At 40.9% G+C, this 17,445-nt stretch overlaps 1 protein-coding gene across 1 annotated transcript; it reads right to left on the minus strand.

Moving 5' to 3' along the window:
* Nucleotides 1-216: 216 nt before the first annotated feature.
* ERRFI1 (ERBB receptor feedback inhibitor 1) lies at nucleotides 217-15,390 on the minus strand. The gene is made up of 4 exons (XM_049877810.1): nucleotides 15,217-15,390; nucleotides 4,167-4,360; nucleotides 3,981-4,057; nucleotides 217-2,887 (listed from the first exon to the last, which is right to left on the minus strand). The coding sequence occupies exons 2-4, from the start codon at nucleotides 4,286-4,288 to the stop codon at nucleotides 1,710-1,712; spliced, it is 1,377 nt and encodes a 458-aa protein (XP_049733767.1). The 5' UTR covers nucleotides 4,289-4,360; nucleotides 15,217-15,390; the 3' UTR covers nucleotides 217-1,709.
* Nucleotides 15,391-17,445: the final 2,055 nt, after the last annotated feature.

Consider the following 17,445-nt stretch of genomic DNA (forward strand, 5'->3'; position numbering starts at 1 on the left):
ATCGTTAAAGGTAAAAACAAGCCCATTTCCACTGTACACTGCTTTAAACTAAATATAAAGTACTCAAATTATTTGTCATTTTAGGGAATGACCATAAATTTCAAGTGTATATTAAACTATGAAGACTCTTCCCTTGGATTCTGAAATGGCAATATGTCAAATGACTTGAGACATTTTATAAGAGTTTAGTCAAGAAACATTATTAACGGTGTCATAAATAAGTATTGTAACTTTATTAAAATGAAAAGACAATATTCAAAATAATGCAACAAAACGAATAAAATCCTTTGTCCAATACTGTACACACAATGCAGAAATCAGTGCATTTTCTAAAGCATGTTTTAACCTTCATTTAGTTCATACTAAAATATAATAAGCTTTAAATAGCTCAAATTATCATTCAGCAGTTTAAACTGTAAACAGCTTGTTGAACTGTTAAAGAGAACATTGTAGTAATGTACCTCCATTAGTGAGCACCTCTCTTTTGTGCTTATCTATACAAGATAAATACATTAAAGCATATGAAAATATGAACACCAGCAAGGTGTCTCACTGAATCTACGGGAAGCAGTGAAGCAGCTGCCTGGGAGAGTTTTAAAAGCAGGAAGATGCTGATGTGACCTCTGATATTAAGACATACTGTGCTATTGGTCAGAAGAAGTGTTTTACTTAAAAAAGCAAACAATCCCCAGGGAATACTGAATAGGAACCAGCAACACAAGGCCAGCTTGTGTTGTATTTGTTTATTAATACAGTCTAAAAAAAAACAAAAACAAAAAAACTCCACAACACACACCCCCACACAAAAACTCTCAGTCACAGAGCTAATTGCTTCACTATTGCTTAAAACTGATCCCCTCCACACTGGCAACTAGTCTGCCTTTCCACTTGAGTCTAGCATACCCCACTGTCTCTGTCAGGCACAACTGCAACGTGCCATTTTACTGCGTGCGATAAAGCAGGAACTGTAAGGAAAAATGATTTACTAATTCTATTTTCATTTTTCAAAATGTGAGATGTACAGGTGATAACGTGGTTTGCCAAATAAACTGTTACCCCCACCCATCAACAAAACACAAAACCTGAAGTTTTAGACCTTGGGGTGATTTTTAAATTTGGTAGGTACGGTCCTGGTCAAGAACGGACACCCTGCCATCCATGGAAAAGAGTGTTTGCAAAAATAAGTGAAACGAAAAATATAACAGGCCTAAAAGCCAGAAATCTTCAAACTTACTAAACAAAAATAATTTTTTTATGAATCTGATTCTAAACAATACTGTATTTTCTTCCATTTTGCTCAATTTTCAGTCTATCAAGAGTCATTTCTCCAGCTTGAGTTTTTATTATTCTGAATATATATTACTCTAAGATAGTAACTAACTGGTTAACCTGCAACTATCGTCTATGGTTATACCACAAGTTTATATAAAGGTATATAATGTATGCATATATAAAAGTTTTCCCATCCCTCCCTCCCCGCCATCACATCTTTAAATTATAGACTTGAATAGAGTTTTCTCCAACACTAACAAAATCAGGGATTCTCAATATAACAGCACCTCACACCTGCTCTAAACCTTTCTCTTTAAGACAGAGAGTTCAACTATTCTGCAATATAAAAGATTTTCCCGTGAACCTCAATCAGCTTGGAATATTGCTCGAGAACCATTTGCTCCTGCGTAACCTCCGCTGAGTCAGGACCCCGAAGTCTAAGGAGAAACCACATAGGATAAATGTTTGCGCTTCACGTGGCCCCCTATATCCATTTTTGTTTTGGAGTCCAGCTTTTCTGTGGCCGAAATGATACTGCAGTCAGCAGATAAGGGCTGGATTTGAGTGTTTGCTTCTTCTGCTTCTCTAAAAAATTTTTCATATTTGTCCAGGTATGGTGGTCTCTCAGGTAGTAGGTAATAATGTGTCGAACTAATCTTCTTTCCATTTTCGATAATGGGCAGAATGCAAGGAACCTTATTGGCAGATCCTTCACTGTTCTGTCTTTGTAGAGCTTTGCTACTGACGTACTTGGGATCAGGGGCAAAGCTCTGGGTAGGGGGCATGACCCCATTGAGGTAAGATGGAAGGCTTTTAGGACTTGGTGTGCGGGAGTTACTCCGTGACAAAGGTTCTCTTGGCGGTACTTTGGGAGGCCTGTCTTCATCACTGTAGGTACTAGAAGTAACTTCTGCTGACCATCTTCTATAATCTGGCTTTACTGGCCTTGGAGGTATGGGAACCCTGGGGGGAACCTCAGGTTTGTCTTCATCAGAGTTAGGAGAAGCTCTGTGTAAATAACTGGATATCCTTATGGCCGGCTTGTTAAAAGATCCTGCTGGTCCTGAATGAGATCTTCTCAGTCTTCGGTGGCTTTGAGATGGAGGAGGATTTGAATTTTGGATGCATCCATTTTGGTCAGATGCATGGTTGAGATCTTCAGTTGTTGAAACGGCAGGGGTATCAAAATATGCATAATTGATCTGTCCACACCCACGGAAGCTTCGCCTGCCTGGAACACCATATTTGAAGTCAGAAAGTGTACAGTCTTCTAAAAGGAAGTCTGTGTCAGAGCTAGTTAGGAATTCTACCTCACAGTCTGTCTCATCCAGAGAGAGGTCTTCAGAGATTGGCAGTGGCGGGAGGGGCCTAGAACCCCGTTCACAAAGAGCTCCACAGGGGAAAAGGGAAGGTGAGTTTTTTATGGGGGTAAGTGGAGGAGTAGAAGCGCAAACCCCATTTACTGAAAGTTTCTTGAAACTACACGTAACTGGATCCTCTTCGAGTTGTCCCAAGTTTTCACTTGGAATAATAAGAGGAGGCAAGCTGGATTTCTGAGATGGACCATTTTCTGCAAAGCAGTGCCCATTCATCGGAGCAGATTTTGAAGTATGCCCTAGAATGAACAGAAGATTTTCATAAAAGATCAATACTCTGCTCCTCACCTGTGTGAGGTACAGCCTCAGTTACCTGTGCTTCTTTTGCTTTCTGCCTAAACTACTAGTGAAATACTTGACTGACGTGTCCCTGAGAACACTCAGGTAACAACCATAGGTGTAATTAGGGCCCAGAAGGCTGCTAATGCACATGATCTGGTTCAAAGGACAAATGATCTCTTCTGTCTCCCTTGGACATGTGCACGGTGCACACCCACACATCTTGGGCAAGTTTTGTGACGTGTGAAAAATTCACAGAAGGTGAACAGCATATAATTTACATGAATGCCATACTACGCCAGCTGTGCCATTTAAGAGATGTGACAATACCAGGCATGCAGAACAGGAATGAGATAAGACAAGGTCCTTAACTGCCAGCACCATCACAATGCTGCAAGTGAACAGACTCATTTGCAATGTGTACAACCGGTAAGTAGCTCTTAACATAATGTTCACATTAAAAGTGTTACACACATACTTTAAAACCAAATCCATTGCCATCGAGTCGATTCTGACTCATAACGACCCTACGGCACAGAGTAGAACTGCCCCAGAGGGCTTCCAAGGAGCAGCTGGTGGCTTCAAACTGTCAACCTCTTGGTTAGCAGCTACACTTTTAACCACCGCACCACCAGGGCTCCTATACACACTTTAAGTTTTTATAACCATTTATACTACTTTCATCTACTGCTTTCAAACATGCATTTGATACTAATAAGAAAGATTTGAGATTTTTGTCCGAGATTTCTAAAAGTGAAGTCTGGGATTAGAATTGAATTCTTGATTTTAAAAGATCATACTTCCACAAATAATTCTAGTTAGAAATCAATGACTCTGGCTAAAGGTAAAAAAAAAAAGGTAGTGGGGTACAATAATTTGTGAAAAACGTGGTATCTTCTGAATCTTTTGCCACTAGGGGTCAGACTATTGTTGGAAATAGGTCAGGTCGTTTCCTCCTTTAAAAAATAATGCTGGAGGACACACTAATACTAATCCAGACTGCCAACTTCCTTTTCAAATGCTTAGGTTTGCTCAGATGTTCAGAATACATACCAATAGATGTTAGGTGCTCCTGGGCAGTCGAGTTCAGACTGTAGGCCATGGTTATTGGATCAATACTTAAAAAATTACTAAAAGGAAAAAACATCTTGGTCATAAACAAGTAGCAATCATATTATCCATCTCATTTGAACAGCAAAAATTTATACAGATTAGAGTGCCATTATATTCTTGACTTACTTTTCCAAAGCACTGCGACTGCCCCAGCAGGTCTTCATAGTCCCCAAGGCTTGGCCATTCGGTAGAAATCCAGTTTTTAATGGGGCTCTAATCTCCTGAGCAGCAACTCCTGCTGTTGACATTGTGCCTTATTCTGGGATGACTCCAAAGTTGTGAAGCCCAAGGATTTTTAGTCAACCAGTAGCTTTCATTCCCTAGAAGGGGTAGGGAGAAGAAGAGATGAATCAAGGAAACAATTTATAAATACCTCTTAAATCACAGCATAAATACCTAACTCTAGAGAATTAGAAGGGGTTGGATAGAAAAATTTCGTAAACTTACACTTAATTCTTACATTTTTACATTATGTAATTCTTCTCATAAGGGTACTTAAATGTAGACACTGAAAATAGTTTTCTTTTTTGGAGACACTAACACACAACTTCCAATGTTTCAGCAAAGTGAGAAGCAGACCTCTTCTTGCTGAGCCTGACAGTTGCACAACAAACCAAGCTCACTTGCCAAAGCACACAAACCTTTCTCTAACCTCCTACTAAACCAACCTTCCAATGTATGGTTGTACTGGGCGCAAAGCACAAGTGAATCTTCTTTTTCCCACGCTAAGAAAAAGTCATTTCATAAATTATTGTACTTTATACTGCAGAACTAATATTCACTAAAACCCAACCCTTAAACAAGAGATTCTATAGTATTGGCACCTGATTACCACAGCACCTAGCATTTATTTGGATTCTGTACTTCAGGGTTGGCCATGGGAAGACAAATTCCCCAGTTATTACTTTTTCAAGAAAGAAATAGTTGTATTCGAAGACACTAATTTCCATTATCCTGTAAAAATCAAGTTCTGCAAGATTACTAGCTTCACCGGAAGCCTGGCAACAGCTTCCTCCCTCCCTCCCTTCTAAAGACAAACTTAAAGGTACATTCTTCACATTCTCCTTTGTGAAATGCCTAGTAATTCATGTCTTGCCTAGCTGCAAGGCATGGATTACAAAGGCTAAATAAATCTCTTTTAATTCAGTAGTTCCTAAACTTTAAGAACCACCCCCCTCCCCTTGTCAAATGTTGTATGTCTGGAGTCTCCTTAGCCTCTTTTTAAATTTACTGTTTTAGCTAATTACTGAAATAAAGCAAATTTTCTTTCTTCATCTGTTATTTAATTAGCATCAATGGTTAGAATAAGGCCATCCCTTCTTGATAGACAGTCGTAGGTTTACTTACAATAAGTTTAGCTTTTCTTTTACGCCCTAGGACATTATATATCAACTCTCTGTATAACTGACTCCCTTTTTTGGGATCTGTACAGATACACTTTATCATATACTACTTTCTCATTCTCTCAACTGACATTTGTGCACCTAGGCACTATGCTAAGGACTGATACAAAGATGAATGAGACATGTTTGTTCCTCCGGGAGGACCACACAGATTTTTTTGTTTTTAATTTCTCGGCTAATTCACATCTATTGTTTACAAACCTGTCACCTCCTACTAGACTGTGAGCTCAAGAACAGAGGCTCTGTCCTAATCACCTTTAATCATCAGTACCTGGTGCTCAGCAAGTGAACATTTGTTGAGTGAATGAGTGTAGGATACCATCTAATTATTATCATCTGTATCAACTGAGGAAACCCTGGTGGTGTAGTGGTTACATGCTACGGCTGCTAACCAAAGGGTCAGCAGTTCGAATCCACCAGGCGCTCCTTGGAAACTCTATGTGGCAGTTCTACTCTGTCCTATACTGTCGCTATGAGTAGGAATTGACTCGATGGCACGGGGTTTGGCTTGGTTTGGTATTAACTGAGTGCCTACAACTGTGTAAGGCATAGGATTTCTTTAGCTAAAGATCTAAAACACACCGTCCGTGTTTATTGTTTACTTTTCCACGTAAAAAGGGAAAATAGGCCCCAAATGATTCTCTGATTTTTACTCTGAGTCAGCTGCTTTGATACATTAAGCAGAGGTTTTAAATTATTTGAAGGAGTCAAGCATTCTTTCTTTAATTCACAATTTCAAAAATATATGATTGAGAAAAAGAGCCATTTAAAAAATCTAAATTATTGGGAGTTTTTTTTTTTAAGGGTTGGTTTTAGCTAATTACTGAAATAAAGCAAATGTTCTTTCTTCATCTGTTATTTACCTAAATCAAGTAAAGCTATAAAAAATTTAGAAAACTTTTTTTTTTTAATTGCTAGCTCTCCCTTTGTGTACTTAACCCGGTGGTTTATCATGCTTTTTTTTTTTAAGGATTCTACAAGCACTGGCAAGACTATAGGGAAAGTATCTGTGGTAACATAAAAATAAAAGGCAAGATAGGAAGAAGAATATGGTATTTAAGTAGTTTGAATGCACATGTTTGAAGATCGCTCATCCAGATTACAGGAAAATGCTGCGGGGGATTCTAGAGGCCCAACCCCCACCTGTCTGCAAGCCAACAAGTACTACTAGTAATTACTGTGTGTCAGCCTCCTAATGCCATCTAAATCTGAGCTTTCAACAGAAGGATTGTGTAACTATTGCCTCTTCTGAAATTGCCTTGCAATTCTAAACTTACATTTCAATGGTCACTTAAAATTATTTACATGTTCTAGAAAAAGTTATTTTTTAATCATTGTTTCTATCACCTACTTGTTAGCTTTCTGAAGAAAAAAATTTTTGTAGTATAAAAAGAATTGTGTTCACTAAGCCAGCTCACTTCTGACCACAATAGTGTCTTTGTGTATTCATAGAAGGTGACCTGCCTCTAAATTTCCATGGGGAATTGTGAATGGGCCATGTTATGAAACTGTCCGAACTTCCTACTTGCTTGCATGGGAGAAGTGAGGAGAGCAATATAATTGCATGCTCTCTTCTTTTTGGAAAACAACTTCAAACTCTAGACTTAAAAAGGGCAATGTGCCATAGGTTTGGAAGCAAACTTTTAAAATGTGTTCCTCAGATCGTAAACTGCGGGTACAAAGCCACCTGAAACTCTCTTATATCTCCCTCAAAACCCTGTAGCATTCTATATATATATATATAAACATATACACACATACACAACTTGGAGAAAATTGCACCAAGTTGGTAAACCTCCAGTTTAAAACAAACACTTGCTCAACTCAAAGTTAACTAATGCTGCAGCGTTTCAAATTTCATCCGTTTCCTTCTAAATGTAAAACTAGCTTGGCCTTACAATTTATTAGGAAACAATTGCAAAAATAGACCTCCATGGGAAAATCAGAATCTGAAAAGTACAACATGGTATTCTGTTATGAAATGCAAAATGATGAAAGCTAATGTCCACCCAGGCGGCATGGTTTAGACCAGGATCCAAATAACCTTGGGCATCATAACTTTTCTAGAATCCGTGATTAGTAATCTTTAGCCTTTTTACAGTGTGTGCAATTAAATACCAAGCCCAGATGGGAACCACCTTTTCCTGTTAGCATCGTTTTTTTTTTTTTTTTATTAATGGGGGGGGGTGGGGGGAAGAGCCCCAAAGCTATTTGTTTCTCGAGGTTATCTTTTCATTATTTTCTCTCTACATAATCTGTCCTCAGAGTTTTAATCCACTTGTATAGCTTCAGCTATTTTTAGACAGCTCCAGAATCAATGACTCTCACCCTGGCTCAAGCTTCAACTTTGCATTTCCTATTGTCTGGTGATTATTTTTCCACTTGGATGGTCTCCTGGCATCTCAAACTCTACAAACCAAACGCCTTGTTTCACTTATTTCACCCCCCTCACCTCAAACCAGTCCATGGACTAAGAGGATCACACTTCAAAAAGGACCATTTTTAACCCAAGTCACAACCAATATACATTCAAATATCATTGCCCATTTCTACATGTTTCTCCAATCTACATTCCTGTCCATTCAACTGGCACCACTATGCTTTCAGTCTGAAAACATCCAACCCATCCTGCATACCAGGATCAGACCAATATTCCTAAACTACAGCTCAAACTAAGATCGTCTGCTGCTCAAAAATGTTCAAAGGCTCCTAGGGACATTAAAAACTCCTTGGCCTGGCATTTAAGGCCTCCACAACATGGTCCTAATCTACCTTTTTCTAGCTTTTGTTGTTAGGTGCCCTTGAGTCGGTTCCAACTCAGCAAGCCCATGTACAATAGAATGAAACACTGCCTGGTCCTGTGCCATTCTCACAATTGTTGCTATGTCTGAGCTCATTGTTGCAGCCACTGTGTCAATTCATCTCATTCAGGGGCTTCCTCTTTGTTGCTAACCTTCTACTTTACCAAGCATGATGTCCTTCTCCAGGGACGGATCCCTCCTGATAACATTTCCAAAGTACACAAGGTGAAGTGTCTCACCATCCCCGCCTCGAAGGAGCATTGTGGCTGTACTTCAGCTGTGCTTCTTCCAAGACAGATTTGTTTGTTCTGGTAGTCCATGGTATATTCCATATTCTTCACCTTCTCTTTCTCTTACCTTCTCTTTTCCCCTGATCTGTTAGAATACTATTTATCCTTTAAGGCCATCTCTTATGCTGCCTTCTCTGTGAACCCCTTCCCTACTATGAAAAATCAGAGCAGTGTGTTTCTATGTCCTGTGTTCTTATTTGCCTCCCATCCTCCAAATCTTCTAGAGGACAGGACTGATGTCTGACTTATGTTTTTTTCCCTGTAGATCCTGGCATCATTAGTTCCTAATACTTGTTAAAGGGGCATTGAGAAAATATCCTTCTCATTTAAAAAAAAAAAGGTAATTACTGGGGAAAAAACAAAGGTTTTTAAGGAATAAACATTTGCTGGAGTGATGAGATTGCCCAATAATAATGTAGCAAGTTTAGGATATGTAACACGCCAAAAAACTTTTATTAATTTCCAAAATCCAAAGTGGACAGTTTGCAGACTGGTAAAACTTACAGGTTTAAATGGCTAACAATGTAACTTTCTAAATTGGTTTCTGTTACTGTATATTTATTTGAAGCCAATGGGCGGTGCTTTCTGAAAACTGAATTTTTTTACTTACCCACGATTCCCTGGATTACAATACACCTACAGTGTTTTTGCAGCTAAATTTAAGGTCACTTTCCTTAAAAAAAAAGTTACACCAAAAGCACACTGCACATTCTCTATTAAGGTAAAATCATATGCCTTTAGCTTGAGGATAGTGTCTTTGAAACTATTTTAAAAAAACCAGGCTGCCTTAAGACAGTAACCTAGATATGCTTACCTTGCCACCAGATCTCATTAATAAATCTCAGGAGAAATTCACAAGAGGAGGAGGGGCACATTTTTGTCATACAACTCATCCAGTTCTGCCCAGTGCTTCCTTATTTAAGAGTGTGATGTAATTTCCTTCTTTCAATCTGGTTTTAGAACCTGATTTCTGTTTATTCAGAGTGATAAATCATCTTTTCAGCTGCATTTAACAATTACCTATATAACTATTTTCATACCCAGAGAGATACAGGGTAACTACATTTAGAGCCAAATTTATAAAAAAAAAAAAGATTTAGGAACAAGACAAATTCCATGATTTTAGAAACCCTCAACTATACCAATGTCTGCGTATTTACCTTCATTTAAAAATGTATCTAAAATAATCACCTTTGGGAAAAATACAAAAACACAAAAACCTACCAATTTTATGAGTGTCTAAATTTTTAAATCACTAGTGGCCAAGCTTTTGATACAATGAACATTCAGCTTAGCTGTTTTATATAATTTAAATTTTTATTAGTAATCTGAGAAAATTACTAGTTTTATATCCATCTAATATACTCAGTGTTGATGGTGTTGTGTTATCTGATTTTGTTTACAGAAAGCAAAAGGACAATTTGCAGTTTCTTCAAAAACGAAGGCCACAATTCAGGATTTTTCTCAGATTTCATTTTAATAGGCTGTGATTTGAGGGCAGGGTAGGAAGGGGGGGGCAAGTTGAGAAAATTTCCTTCAGTAAACTGCTGCCATGGAAAGCATGCATAGCCTTTCAATTAAAAGCACAGAGGACATTTACAGTTTTTATATTAAGTTAATAAAATAATTAAAATACTTCTGCATGAATTCGAGCTAAAGTTGGTTTCAGTGAATAAAATACAGTTCAATGTGGCGAAGATGAACATTTTGTCGTGTTTGTAGCGCCGTTCCTCACAAGCTCTTAAACACGCCTAGCACATAATGGCCCACTTGTATGTGGTGAAAATTGAGGCAACAAGGAAAATAATTTATCTAAGTAGACTGGGGGAAGAAAAAGCTGAAAGCCAAAACTAAATCTCCAGACAGTCAAAAATCAAAGCTAAATGATACAATTTCTTAAATAATTTTGAATGCTTTTAAGCTAACTATTTGAAGAAATGGCAGGCTAAAGAAAAACCTATTTGTTCAACTATCATAGCATCATCAAGTCTTTCCATTCACTTGGTGTCCTATGCTTTCAGTGTGACAGCAGAAAAGCGTAACAGGAAAATATTCTTTCGTCCTTTGTACTTTCCACATAGAGCACTACAATCAGTCAATACGTATACATACACACAGAGAAGGAAAAATATTATTCCCTTTTGACATACACATAATTGATTTCTAATTGTAAAATATAAGTGTATTCTACTTCAATCTTAATGATGACAAGCACAATGGTTTAAGGATGGGAAGAGAGTTTTTAAAATTTCAGATTTATTTAACATGCATTTAACTCACCCAGTGAATGACCCCAGATTGTGACAATGAATACAAAGCCAGTAAGAAACCTGATGGCACAACGGTTAAGTGCTCAGCTGCTTGAACCCACTCAGCAGCTACGAAGGAGAAAGACCTGGTGATCTGCTTCCGTAAAGATTACAGCCAAGAAAACCTATGGGGCACTTCTACTCTGTTCACATGGGGTTGCTATGAGTTGGAAACAGAAACCAACTCCAAGGCACGTAAGGACAACAAAAACATAGAACAATGGCTAACACTCATTGGATACTTATCTGCCAGACATGAAGCGCTTTATGTGTATTAACTTATTTAATCTTCTCAACAATCCTAGGAGGGGGCTGTTACAGGTATTACCCTCATTTACAGATGACAAGCTTGAGGCACAGAAAGTTATTTAGTCAATATAAATAGCTGATGAGTGGTGGCTCCAGGATTAAAACCAGGGAGTTTGGCCTCGAAGTCCACTCTTCGCCATCGTACTACATTGCCTCTTTGGGCTCCTGCTCTTTAAACTGATGGGATAAGATGTGATCTAATACAATGCTCAACTTTTAAGGATAGCTCAGATATACTTTTTCAGGGGGATTTACTGCTTCGTAGTAGTTTGGGTGACCCTTAGCCTACTAAAGTTCCTGTTTTACTTCAACTCCCTCAAATTCTCCTATAAAAGTTATTAATTGTAGATTTGGCCTATGGATCCTCTAAAAAGGTCTAGGCATTAATTTTACATTCTATGACCACTTCAGACAATTTGGTTGTAGCCCTCAATCTTCAATGGTACACTGAAGCCCTACCACAATATAACCATTACAACATGGTATCTGCTATAACACAGGGCTGTGTTTATTGTAAAAACGGGTTACTGCATATACCCGACGGGCCTCCTTTTAATATAGTCCTATAGCATGGCTCCCAATGATGCCATTATAATCTGGCTCTGTTGTAAAATCCGGAATTTAATAATAGAATACCTTTTATTTGTAAAGCACTCTACCAATTACAAAGCACTTTCTTACACATTATCTCACTTGATCCTCAAAACATCCCTGTAAAAAGAGGCAGGGATTATAATCTCCATCTCGCAGATGAGGAAATGAAGTGAGGTCAAACATGCGCCTCACTGTGAGCAGAAAGGCTCTCCCAGCTCTTCTGCCCCTACAGTCCAGCATTTTCCCACACCTCACTGCCTTTCCTTTCTAAATATCTTCATTTAGGTAACAACCTCATTTCTCCTCCTAGATTCTTGTTCATAAATGGGGACACGAAAGCAAAGGACTGCTAGGAGAAATGCTCAAGACCTGAGCGCAAGTCAGTTGCAGAGACAGGAAAAGAAACTGAGTGTAGCTTCCAAACTGTTATAGGGCAAAGATGAATTTATTCTTTTCACAAATATTTATCAAGTACTTTTACTCTGGACTACATGGTATGCTAGGTGGGGAGGGGGGAGGGAAAGAGAGACAATAAATAAGCAAACAAACAAGTTCAAATTGTGAGAACTTCCAAGGAAATGAGCAGGGTACAGTAACAGGATAAGAAGGTAGTGGAGAACCTATTTACAAAAGTGACCAGGGAAGGCCTTTCTGAGGAGGTGACTTTTTCAACTGAAATCTAAAGGAAGAAAAAAAGGAAGCCATGAGAAGTTAGGTGAACAGCATTCCACGCAAAGGTAATAGTATTTTTTGTTTGTTTTTAAACAACCTCTAACTAATCAAGTTTCACACTCTCTGGGTATTTAATAAGAGCTTTTGGATGTCTTCTAAATCCTTACCTTTCTACTGTTTCCTTGGTTAATCTGTAATGTTTTGTTGAATCATGGCCCTTTAGAGTTGACAAGGATCCTAATTTATGTGGCCACAGTCACATATTTTAAAGGTATTAACTGAGGCCTGGAACACTGCAACTTACTCAAGGTCTTTTAGTAACACTGCCCAATTTTATTGTATAAGGAATTTCAACAAAGACTCCAAATCTCAGAATTTTTTTCCCCCTTCTGAAATCTGAATCCCCTACAAACTTTTCTATACCTTAAAATTAATTCTCTCTTAAGTGAGTAACTCACATTCAGGACTCAAACTCACCCATTTTATCTACCTTTACAAAAAATGTGTTTATACGGTGTGAATAATGCCAGAATACCACAATTGGACTGTGTTTATCTAGCGAGCTACTCATTAACTTTTATAAAGTAGAGCCAAACACCAGCACCAAAGGATGCTAAATGGACCCTGATGATGAGGTACCTATTCAAATTTATTTAGATTAAGAGCAGAGTTGTTTCTCTGGTAGAGGGAGCCTGAGACGTTCAAATTCCTGGAATTACCCTTGGCACCACCTTTTCCCTCCTCTGCTCACCTTTCTAAAGCAACCTGATGGTATGTAGACAATCAGGTCAGTTTCAAGCATGTTAGATTGCACCTGTAATTTAGGCAACTTGCTTTTAAAAGCTACCATTACTATTAGCAGAAAGGAAGTATTACCTGGTTCAACTTCTGAGAAGCAGCAGTTAAGAATTCTTTCACACAAAAACTCAAGTCTACAGTATAATTAGATCTCACAAAAAAAGAGTGACCAGTATCTACTGTGAATCAAAAGCAGGAAAACACTTCATTAAAACAGTAATTTCACCTGTCAAAAAAACATGAATAATTCAGTCATAAAAAAATTGAACAGTTTTGCTTTCCAACTTTTATGAGGGACTGGTCCAATCCTGCAGAGCCTTAAAATGTAAAATATGCTTTCGTGCAGTTATTTATCAACCATCAACTACGTGCAAGGCTGCAGAAGACCGCAGCTGTACAAGGCAGAGTTCCTGCCCTTAAGGAGTTTACAATCTATTTGTTAAGTTATAAACTCTTAGTCCAAGACTTCTATCCTCTGTTAGCTAGTGTACACTGGAATAGACAGCTGAAAGTAAACTTCTGTATTAAGTGACAAGTGGCAAAATAGTATCTTAAGTCTTATATTCATTTCCCTTCAGATTTGTTAATACCTGAAAAAGAGCTTGGTTGCTAACACACTGGTAACCATTCATAGTCAGCCCGTTAAAGAGTAATCAGCTTCTTTTATTTTAGTCCTAGCAAAATTTGGCCACTTGCTCTATTAAGTACCTAGCCTTAAAACTGTATAATCACAGAACATAAAAAAAAAAAAAAAAAAATGCAGTTAAAAAAAAACCCAACATTAGATAATGGTGAGCTTAGATGTTTCAGTGTCAACAAATGCAACACCCACTGTGTTTAGAGCAGATTTATAAAGCACAACACTTAGAACACTTGTTCTCCAGTAGAAAGAAAGAAAAAAAAAAAAGCATTTTAACCTCACCTTTCTTCACCCCTGACAGTTGCCTAGAAACCAGTCCTGCCCTACCTGTGTTGCAGGTGTACCTAAAGTCACCAACACATCTCTTTTAAAGCTACAGTCTCTTCTGACTACACTTAAGTTTATGACTAACAATCTATTCATATTTTTATCAGGCAGGAGCCTGGTTTCTTTCAAGCAATGATGAAATCCTAATAAAGACTTAGCAAGCACCAATACAGCACCAATCATGGTTACGGAGTCATCTAATTTGTACAAACCTGCGATATCCAAATAAATATATATACACACGAGAAGTACCCAATAAACGTTCACGTTTTGAATACATCATTCTGCAGTCCCTTGTGAACCAGGATTTAGGACGTTCAGAGCAACGAATTATGCTCAAAGGGAGAGAACAGGCCATGGAACTAGTCAGGAGAATTTAAAAAATACTGACTGGGAATTACCATGGTGGCAAGGAGATAAAGCAAAGGACAGAGCAGAGACTACCGGATTAACTGAGAATCAGAACTGGTACCAACCACGGGCAGCGATTATTACCGAGCCTCCCCCCACCCCCCGAGCTTTCAGGACAGGATTTAGGGAGCAAACAGTGTGGAATAGGGTAATACAGCCCCGATTAAAAAAAAAGGGCGGGCGGGGGGGACGACACAAAGCTGGCCATCGCCCACCCAGCAGCCCCGCGAGGCAGGCTCCGAAGCGAGGACCCCGAGGTGGCCCCCCAACCCTTCTCTGCAGGCTGGTCCAGGGCGCCCGGGTGCACGGCTCTGGCAAGGCAGGGGCGGCACACGACCACGGCGGGCGACAGGGGAGTAGGCAGGCGCCGGGCACTCCCCCGCACACCGGCCGGGGTCGCCCCCAGGCCCCGGCACCGGGAGAAGCGCCGTCAGTGCGGGGCAGCCCCTTCCTGCCTCCCTCGGTCCGTCCGCCCCCGAGAAGACTCGGCGTTTGCGGCGACCCTTTCGTCCTGGGGTCCGCCCTGCGGCGCCTGGACCCCGGCGCCCACCGCAGGCAGCTCCGACCCGGCGCAGCACGGCGCCACCCTCCCCGCCCCCTCTCGGCCCGCCAGGCCCCTTACCCCGGCGGAGCGCGGCTGCCCCACGGCGCCCTGCCGCGCATGTCCGTCCCGGCTGGCTCAGCGCCGCGGGCTCAAGGGCCCGGACATCGCGCAGGCGCCTCTCCGCACGCCTCGCCTGCTCTCCCACTCGCTGTGACTACTTCGCACTCGGCCGCCGTCGCCGCCGTCGCCGCCGCCGCCCCTATATAGCCTGTGGGGAGAACGGTGACGCCGCCACACAGCGCCCCACCTCCCCCGCGGAGCCAATCCTGGACGCGAGCCTCTTAAAGGGGCGATGCCGCGGCTGAAGGCGTTTGCTTGGGGCCCAGTAGGGCGTCGCGCGGGCCCTGTGGAGAAGCGGCCTTTGTTTTTGGCAAAGTTTTTGTGGGCCGGGTGAGACGTCGTAATCTCACCTCCGCCGAATCCGAACGACAGCTGCCTAGCCCCGGGAAACCCCTTTACGATGACTTTTCCTCAGAAGTCTGCAGCCAGCCCAGTCTGAGCTGCGGTTCCAAAAACGGCACCCTGCGTCGTCTGGCGCGGAATTTCCCCTACTTTCCAGCCCTAGGGAGGCCTTTGTGTGCCCTCCCCTTCCATGGGCAACCTCAGCTGGGCAGGCCGCGGAAACCCGGAGAAAGCGAGGGGAGTCGTCCCGGCTCGGTGTGCAAGACAAGGCCTCGCGGGCCGCACCGAGGGAGGCACCGTGAGGGCCGAGGACGCCACGCCGGCGGGGCCCCGGGCCTGTGGGGTTGCCGGGCCTATTGTGTGCGTCCCCTGACAGAACGTTCGAGAATCAGTCGAGGCCAAACCTCAGGTCCCGTTCCACCTGGCCCTGCTTGCCTTCCATGGGCTTCCAGGAGGAGTAGCCCCAGTCCCCACGCCCGCCCCCCCGGAGTTCGCAGTCTGCTGTTTACTTTTCCGACCCACGCCGGTCTCGATGGCCGTTGGCCACTCGCCATCGGGGAGCCACTGATGCCCAAGGACGAAACACCAGCCAGCCGCGGAGGAGACTCTCAGGACGCCGGTGATGCAACTTAGGCTTATAGTTTAACCGTAAAATAAATACTACAAATGATAACAAACCATGAGTAACCAAAGTAAGAAAAAAAGCAAACAGACAGAAACCCTCCAGTTTTATCCAGAACAAATCCCCTTAGCTGGCCCACTCCATTGAGTGGAAGCCAGGACCTCCCGTTGACCTCTTTAGACTCCTGAGAGCCCCTCCATGCACTTCTGCACTAACGCTGCATTGTTATACGCTTAGCACCACCTAATTCTGCTAGTTTAACATACAGAATGAGATTCGGACCTCATTGTCAGGTTAACCATTAACTCCGCACCCCATGAAATGATTCACCTACCCCCACACCTCCGTTATTTACTCACATTCTTTTAAATTAAATTCGAAGGCCTAATTTTGAATTGAAGGCCTTGAGAGGGGAAAAAAAAAACAAAAACTGAAGTATCCCCTTGTACTTTCTGAGTTGCAATATAAACAGATTTTTAACAGAAAAAAAAAAAAAAACTCTTACCTTCATTCTGGTAGGCTCTTTATTTCTGGCCTAAAGGGGTTGTTGGGTCACTTTCATGCCCTAATACTTGGCAACAATTTAGTTATCTCACCATTCTGTTGATCTATGTTCTTATTGTCATTTAAGAGCTAGGTCTGCTAACCAAAAGGTCGACAGTTCAAATCTACCAGGTGCTCCTTGGAAATCCTATGGTGCAGTTCTTCTCTGTCCTTTGGGGTCGCTATGAGTATCAACTTAATGGCAGTGGGTTTGGTTTTGGGTTTTATTGCCGTATATTTAATGTTATTTTAGGGTGATGGAAATTAGCCACAACTAATTGCTGGTTTTCTTACCAAATTATTCGTTAAAAAAAAAAAATATTTTAATTGGTAGAAAAATCCAGATTCAATTTTGGTTTCATTGTATAAAAAACTTCTGTTTCCTTTATATTTAGGCTCACCCATATTCTGTTATCAGAGTAAAAAAAGGATCAGCCTGAAAACTTGCCAGAGAACATCTTTTTAGACCTCACAGCACAGCATTTACTGAATGGGGACATAGATGAGCTCAAGTTTCATCAAACAGGAACTCTAGTTACGCTATTTCAAGTCACTACAATGCGGTTGTAATTTGTGCTTTGGCCTTATTGGCATGATTTTACATTCCCCTATTCATAAAACAATGATAATCACTAGAGCAACAGTCAAACACACCCCTTCTTCAGAGAAAGAAGATCAGC

This window comes from Elephas maximus, chromosome 3 (genome assembly GCF_024166365.1).
Source record: "Elephas maximus indicus isolate mEleMax1 chromosome 3, mEleMax1 primary haplotype, whole genome shotgun sequence".
In the NCBI taxonomy this organism is placed as follows: domain Eukaryota; kingdom Metazoa; phylum Chordata; class Mammalia; order Proboscidea; family Elephantidae; genus Elephas; species Elephas maximus.